At 30.8% G+C, this 8,502-nt stretch overlaps 1 protein-coding gene across 1 annotated transcript; it reads left to right on the top strand.

The window, feature by feature from the left end:
* Positions 1 to 6,686: 6,686 nt before the first annotated feature.
* On the top strand, positions 6,687 to 7,631 carry LOTGIDRAFT_168055 (hypothetical protein; the record flags this gene model as incomplete). Its single annotated transcript, XM_009065937.1, has 2 exons — positions 6,687 to 6,978; positions 7,600 to 7,631. The coding sequence occupies 2 exons, from the start codon at positions 6,687 to 6,689 to the stop codon at positions 7,629 to 7,631; spliced, it is 324 nt and encodes a 107-aa protein (XP_009064185.1).
* Between the last annotated feature and the right edge of the window lie 871 nt (positions 7,632 to 8,502).

The raw sequence follows: 8,502 nt of genomic DNA, 5'->3' as shown, positions 1-8,502 counted from the left end.
TTGTAATCAAAGGCTTTGACAAATTCTAGATCAATATGGGCCAAGTAAATTAAGAGAATTAAAGCAAATTGAAAATATGCCCTTAAAGCAGCGGGATAGAGATGTCCTGGTGGCATATTTGGTAACTAATTAAAATCTATTGAACCATAGGGATTATAGGAATTATATTCAGTGGAACGATTATTTTAAGATCAGGATCATTTCATTGGGTCTATATATAATATACTAAACAAAACCGTTTATTTCACCATCAAAGTAGAATTTTATCAGGAAATAAAAAAATAATAAGTTGAATAGAATATTCCCCTGAGAGAAATATCCCAGACCATGTAATTTTGGAGTCTCATAAAATCTGTGGTTCTCTCTCATTTTATCGTGAATAGCAAGAAGAAAATGTAACATTAAATTGTCATTATTTTTTTAACGGAACTGATTGAGGGTCATTATAGAAACACATCAATTCCAGAAATTTATTTTTCTAAATTTCTTTGTTTATATGTTGATTGTCTTGTAGCCATAAATCGAGTTGCCTGAAGAATTCTTTAAGACAATGCACCCGCAGTGGACTCCCATAATTTAGTGTTGACTAGAAGATTATCAATTGGTGATCATAGCGACAGATGCAGTGCTATAAATCAAAACATATAAAACTAGTGAATAGGTCAAATAAAGAGTCGGATCTTTTATAAGTTGCCTCCTTCAAAAATATTATAACAGTACTTAAACACAAATTTTCTCGGCTTATTGTTAATAGTTGAATATTGTTATAGAGGAGATTAATCGTTTATGTTTTGTCAACCCTCAGAGGGATTGAGATGAAAAAGATACGACTTACACTTTCTGTGATTTTCCATCTTTGATTCAGTATCTGGTTATAATACAAAGAAATAGAATGTAGAGTATAAAACTTTAAGAATGTACATTAAGGATATTAGTGATATTAACATACGCAATAGATATAAAAAAAAATTTAAAGACTGTTATCACTTTCTACCTCAGGTTCAATAGGCCTACAGACCAACATCATGTCAGATTTTCATGATGCGGATAGCTCAATTACCTTTCTCTCAGCTGAGAAAGCAAATCATCAGATACTACATCACATTATACTTTAAAAATGTAAGGAAGGATATTGGTCCTTAAGAATAGTGGGGTAACAAAGTATCATCAAAATAGACTTTTTGAAAAAAAACTAAACTGTCTGTTACATGTTTCTGTTGGATGACCATTCTAATACAATATTCCATATTTAATCAAACCAACGAAATTATTATATTTTTTTTCGAATAATTAGCTTTAGTGAAAATTTTGAGGACCTGACATTAAAATGGAAAACGCCTAAAAGTTCCAAGGAATACCAGCCAAATATATGAGAAAAAAATTCTTTTCACAGATATAGATGCAAGAGTCTATGGTAGAAAAAGAGAAGATACATTTAACATTTGCAGAGCAATTGTTCTCATTCAATTCCCCAAGGAACTGTCGAGCTATTTACATAAACAAATATATTAGCAACTAACAAACATGTTGTAATCATTATATAGATATAAGAGTGTAATATTGTAGAGATAAAATACACTGGAGTGATATTTAGATACATATTATTATTAAAACCATTCAATTCTTCTCATTCTTACTCTATGACACTCACTTAAATAATTCTTTACAGCTTCTCGGTAACAATTTATTGCACCCTTACTGCATTGGTAAGAAATTAAATGCGCTGTATTCATTATTTGAATGAAGGTTAACATTTTCCGTTTCATTACAAAAAAGGGTTCAATTATCCATTCATTTATAACTTTTACTCATGGTTTTTATGATCACAATCGAGTTGAATAATCATTATAGCATCATTAACACAGTCTGCATTGGGGTTTTTACGCTCATATAGAGAATATATTATATAGAGATTGCTCTTACTTACTTACTTACTTACTTAACCATTTCGTGCAAAGGTTTACACGTACATTTATAGTTGTTAGTGAAGGTTTACATTATTTATATAGTCATAGCCGTTGTTTAGGAATAAGGTAACTCCTGTATATTTTTGTGAGTCGACGTGGACCTCCCCCTAAACCGTTTGCGAAGCAAAGCCATGATGATGATGATGATGATGAATCTTTTAAATTTCGATATTACATTACATAGTATAGAATATACATCGTAATATAGCAAGTTCAATGTCGGATAGGCTATTTTCTAAAAAACAACAAGAAGTTTCAATTGTTCCCTGATATCGAAAATGCGAGTTAATGTTTGACATATTTTTACCATTGGGGCGAAATGTCATCATAGGATAGATCTAAATGGTTACATTGGTATTTAGATAGGAGAGGGTAAAATCATTTGTTTAACATGTGTTGTAGAGTAGGAAATAAATAACAGACTTGACTCTAGTATTTTAGATGTACACATTGTTACAACACATGTTATAGCATCTCAAAACACATGTTATACCAACCATAAATAAACAATAACGTCAAAATGAATGTCGGAACTTTCCGGTTAGCTCACATCGGTATCTTCCGTCATGATGGTCCTGACCATTTACCACGAAAACAAGGATGTTCCGCACATATCTAGATTGAAGAAATAGCATTTTAAAACAAGCATCCGAATCACACGAACGTTATGACTGTCTAAAATCTAACGTTAACAGTTAAGATGGTAATTGAAAAAAAAAATCCATCTTCGGTAAGATCAACAATACCTGCATATAACAGGCGAAACTAAACATAACATTCGTGAAGTTTCAGTATTAAACCCGTGCAGTTATGGGCACGTGACCTGGGCGTCGCCAAACACATGTCGATAAAGGTGTTATCGCACTTAACTTCTTTACTAGTGTTTTTCTTAACCACAATAAAAGTATTTTAATGTTGAAATTTTGTTAACAACTACTTCACTTGAATGCAGAATTATTAAACTCACGATTGTATAAGACTCTTTCAGACCACAATGTTTCACAACTTCCGTTTATTTAAAACTTTGATTTGATTCCAATATTCATTGGTTTAATTGCCATATTTTCATTAGTTTATGTCAATATTTGACTTATCAAGCCTTATTCTGGCATGCGCGCTTATGTTGATTGGAAATAAAAATGGTGTAATTTTATAGGTAATCACACAAGGTGCCGGGAGGAAAGCACGTGCTTTTTCGTTTCAGGTATAAAACTGAGTTTGTTTTCACAGATTGAGTTTTTATTATGAAAAATTAGCACTCTGTCTAAACACCCTTTTAACAAAAGCAATTTGCATGTATTGTAAATCCAGGAAAATACCCCGAAGTTATGAGAGGCACCATTGAGGAAAATAACATTAATTTCCTTCCTGACAATGTATTACGGTTTCAATTATGCTTTACCATTATATTTCGTTTATATGAAGAATTTTGGCCTTTAAAAGAAGTTGGGTTTATTGTTGTTGTAATACCGCCTCTTTTAACTAAACTGCTACCTTTTGTCAAGTAAAGCTGATTGTGTGATTTATTTTTCATTAAGATGGACAAAGTATATTTCTATGCCTGCTTTATGTTCTTATTGATGCGATCACGAGGAGTCTTAAACATGGACAAGGTTCAATATAATGGCCATGTTTTTCTAAATTTGTTTCAATGAATAGTGGTAGTAGTTTAATAATATTTTCCAGATTAGCGCCCATTGTGACAGAAGATTTCATGTAAATCCAACACCGTGAGCATAACCAAGAGAAGGCAACTCTGTACTCATCGACACTCATGTACATTATAAACGATCTTATCGACGTGTATGAAAACATCCTATACGTCAACGAAATTGTGGATTATTCTCACGGATGTACTGAAAGACCTCTAATTTGATAGTTCAGTAGGCTTCATTAGAAGTTATCTAAGCATTCAATGAAGTTAGGATAATGATATGATACGAGGAAAATAGACAACACTGTTCAAATATTGAATCTTATAATTTGAAAACTATTCTCAATTCACATCTGTATACCTTTATTAAAAAGATCATCTTTCAAAGATGAATAATTACTTCGATATATAGAAATTGAACAATCGTCAAAGAAGCAGATCTCTTTCTTTCAAGTACCTCCTTTAGTAGTGTCAGTCTTTTAAAATCTACAAACGTGCATTGGTAATTACATATGTATATGGAAAATTAGGGGAAAAGGGTCATTCAAATTGAGTGTACTAATCAAAAGGTTCATTCGACTTCAGAGTGTTAATGAAATTTATTTTTATTTAAAACCAGCATTACCTAGACAGCTCCTCCCCTCAAGTTGTGTCAAAAACATCGAAAATGATTGCTTGCTTACGACATTTAAAAAACTTTAGAAACCATCTACAAACAGTTTATTCTACCAATATTTGACTATGGTGATACTCTCTGGAACAACTGCAGTGACTTAGATGCATTGAAACTTGAAAAATTGAATTTAGACGCACTGAGGACCATAACCGTCTTAGTCCGTGGCACATCCCATTCCTTACTGTACAAAGAATCAGGATTCTCGAGTTTGCAAGACCGTCGACTTTTTCACCAACTGACCCTCTTCTATAAAATGATCCACAGGCTTACTCCCCAATACCTAAGTATTCTGGTTCCTCCTCAGGTTTCCTTCATAAACCCATATCGACTACGAAACCATGACGCTCTCCGTTCTATCTCTGTGGATACCGAATCCTTCAATCATTCGTTTCTACCCTCAGTTGTTAGACAATGGAATCTTCTCCCCATCGAAATCCGACAATCACCAAATCTTTCTAATTTCAAGTTTGAACTCATCAAAAATCTGAACATTTGTCACACTTCCTCAATCCCATTCCACTATTACCTTGGCGTCCGCAAAAATCAAACTTCGTAATTCGAAAAGTCCCTTAAACGCACACAGATTCTTGATGCACATCTCCGATAACGCATCCTGTTCGTGTCGTCACCACTATGAAGATTCAGAACATTTCCTCCTATATTGCCCGAATTTCATAGACCCTAGACAAATTACTATCAGACTTCTCCCTCCCTGTTTTCAGGACATTAGAACTCTTCTGTATGGAAATACACATGTTAGTAAAGATGAAAACGAATTTATAGTTAATACAGTCCACAAATTCTTTAATCTTACTAAACGTTTTGACTAATCAAAGTTATTTCACCTTATAAAACATGATATGCACCCCAAATCCCAAACCTTAAATGCTTCATACTGATGATTCACATTTAACCAACGAACCTGTTCGACGCACTTCAGCTTCTATTCGATAACTGAACTTCTCTCTTTTTTTTTCTTTTTTTTTTAAATATATCTTTGTATATTTATTTATCTTGCCTCGTTACCGTTATACTTTTTATATATTATATTTGTAACTGTGAATACAGGGGAAGCAGATTAACATAAGCTACCAGCTTGTTTCTGTATCGTCATTTCATATCGTTCTATAATTTGTATTGCACTGCTAAATGAAATAAATATTGTTTAAATCAAGTTCTTTAAAACTATTGATAGATATGAAATTACTTATCATATGAAAAAAAAATGATTATATTTTTTGATGTGGCACATTATATCTCTCAATGAAAATTTGACACTTGATTGATTTGCATTCCTTCCATACATTTTGGTGTATAATATTCAAGAATGAAAGATTTAAATCTGAAAATATTTTTATAATAATTGTTTTCAAAATGACCTTAGTTTTAATTGAGAAGTCACAATAATTTAGTCAAATTCAGCTCACTGGTAATGTTAATGAGAAATATCAATGACTAATTTTGCCAAAGTGTCGTTTAGTCGTTTTAACCAAAACAAGCAACCGCTAGTCATTCTACTGTGAAACAATTCCATGGCCTATTCTTTTCGGCTAATTTGACCGAAAGTCGTTATGACACATAGACGTTTTGGAGAGTACAATAGAGTGTCTTGTACTATATCAATATGTCAATAAGGCCCAGTTTGCAAAATATATTGAAAATAACAATGATTTTTTCTTGATTATTTAACTGAGATTTTTTTACTTTGTAAGAGATTAATTACAAAATAAGCACTTCTTTTCCATCCCTGATTTATTTGAATAAGTCTCGATACACCCTAACACAGACAATTATAGAAGATAAAATATCCAATATATGAATAGAGTCATGATTTAAGTAGGGATATTTGCTTTTGTGTGATCTGCTATTTTATTATTAATTGATAATAGAAAACTGCAATGACCACATCAATGTTGTAAGAAACTCTAAATTACTGCAAAATTGTCATTTTGTTGTTTTTAACTGAAAGTAGACTTAGTGCGAGTGAAGTACACTTGAAACCAACTCAATTTATTTATTGTTGATTTTCCTTCAACTCTTACCAATGGAAACTTTTCTCCTTTTATAAAAACCACGAAAATGAATGTACTTAAGAGTTATTAGTGAAATCATGTTATTTATAAAAGACCGTTAAGAAATATTTCACTTAAATGAAATAAATCTAACGGGAAGCCCCGCCTCCATCTCTATCAATTAATTTGCTGACCAATTAGAGTGCGCCATCAAATGCCTTATTTGGATTATTTTCTTGTAATGATTTGGTGTGATGTTGAAAGAAGAGCTATTATAACATTTCACCTTATTTTTCAACAATGACAACAGAAAACTAGGATGCATAAGACGTTAAAAATCTTTGATGTTATGTATTAGAGGCAAAAGTTTGAAGGCAATGGCAGAAATGGAAGCGCGTGACACAGTAGCAGACGATAAGTTAGTAGGACGAGATTGTTATGAAAGTGATAGTGAAACAAGTATTTGTGTTGAAAGTAGAGATGAGCAATCAAATAATGAAAATAATAATGATATTGAACAATCAAAAAATGATATACCACCATTAATTCGAGATCCAGTTCAACATTCACCACAACCTATAAAGAGACCGACGCCATTTTCTGTTTTAGATATACTTAGTCCTAATCGATTCCATGGTACTTTTGCTAATGACGTCACACACTGCAATGGTAAGTAGCTATATTTTAAATATTCTATATGTTTTATCTTATAAATGAATATTTCTATTTATTACTAAATTACAGGTATTTAAGTTATATTGTTTAAGATTGTTACTAAAATAACTAAATTGTTATATCCACGTATTTGTACAAAATGTTTGCAAATATTATTGCATGTATGTATTAATGTTTCAAAGTAATATTGTCCGTTGCAGACAGGTTTTTAAATAGTTAATAATTGTTATTCACAATCTTGGCTTCATTTTATATTTAAGATCATAATATATACATGTATATTGTCTTAATTTATGTATAATTCACATAAGCATGATTGAAGCACTATCACAAGCAACAAGTAGAGAACAGTGTTTAAGTACACGACATAATATTCATATGATAATGTTGAAGAGAATAGATAAAACCAACTAAATTGACTGACAGGTTTTATATGGGAACTGGCTATAAGTAAAAATTCCACTAGGAATTTGTTTATAAAAACAACCGTTTACAACTGATTGAATCTAATTGAAATCCTAATTGAAATTGCCCCATGGCAAAGTTTGAAGTGACTAAAATCAAATTGTGTTTTCTCATGTTGAAGGTCTTATCTTGATATCTTAATATTTAAAGGTTCAATTATTTGTTTGATGTTAATGGGATAAACTTTACCCTTAAATACATGTTAAAAGGTGTGATAATTATTTTATATTCAAGGCTAGCCAGTTATTTATCATCGATTATATTTTAAGTCATCATAAATCACAATAAATGTACATGTATATAAAAGTTTACTATATATAAGCAAATATGTGTGATATACAAATTATTCAATAATAAAGATGTATATTTCATATAATTTATAATCATAATGATCACTATTTTTATTTTCCTAAATTCAAAAGACTTTATAACCATTTGATATTTTAATTTGCAATGTCCATGTAATTATGCAACAGAAGAAGTTTAATTTCATTTCTAATTCAAAATGATAATTTAAACTTATCGTTTTATTTGCTCAACAGGAATCAATATATGATAGAAGCATCTTCAAAATCAATTACCATCTTATATAATCTGTACAAAACATACATAAAGAAAGAAATGCATAACGAAACTAATAAATTGGTTAATTATTCAAAATAATATGAAATGGTTTTGGCGGTTATATGAGTGAAGAGTGCCTTTAAAATATTTACGATAATTTAAGGTAATATAAGCTACTAAAAGGGACCACAATAAATAGCTAATGGTGCGTAATGAAGAGAATTAGTTTTTTTATTTAATAAGTACTCAATAATCCCAATTTTATCATCTATTTCATCAATATAGCTTAAGTACATAATTAAATGCATTGTGTGACTTCCATAAAGCCGTTGATTCAGTTAAGTGTGTAGTTTGTTTTCCTATGTATTTAGTATGTGTTTATGAATGTCTATTTGAACGATGTCTTCAACTTTTTATGAGAATAAAAGTATGTTCTCAAATAAGAAAATTAAAAATATGTCAAATTTAACATAGAATAAGCATAAATTT

Source organism: Lottia gigantea (assembly GCF_000327385.1).
Source record: "Lottia gigantea unplaced genomic scaffold LOTGIsca_72, whole genome shotgun sequence".
NCBI lineage: Eukaryota > Metazoa > Mollusca > Gastropoda > Lottiidae > Lottia > Lottia gigantea.
Note: the sequence above shows the minus strand (reverse complement) of the source record. Positions and strands in the feature narration are given on the sequence as shown.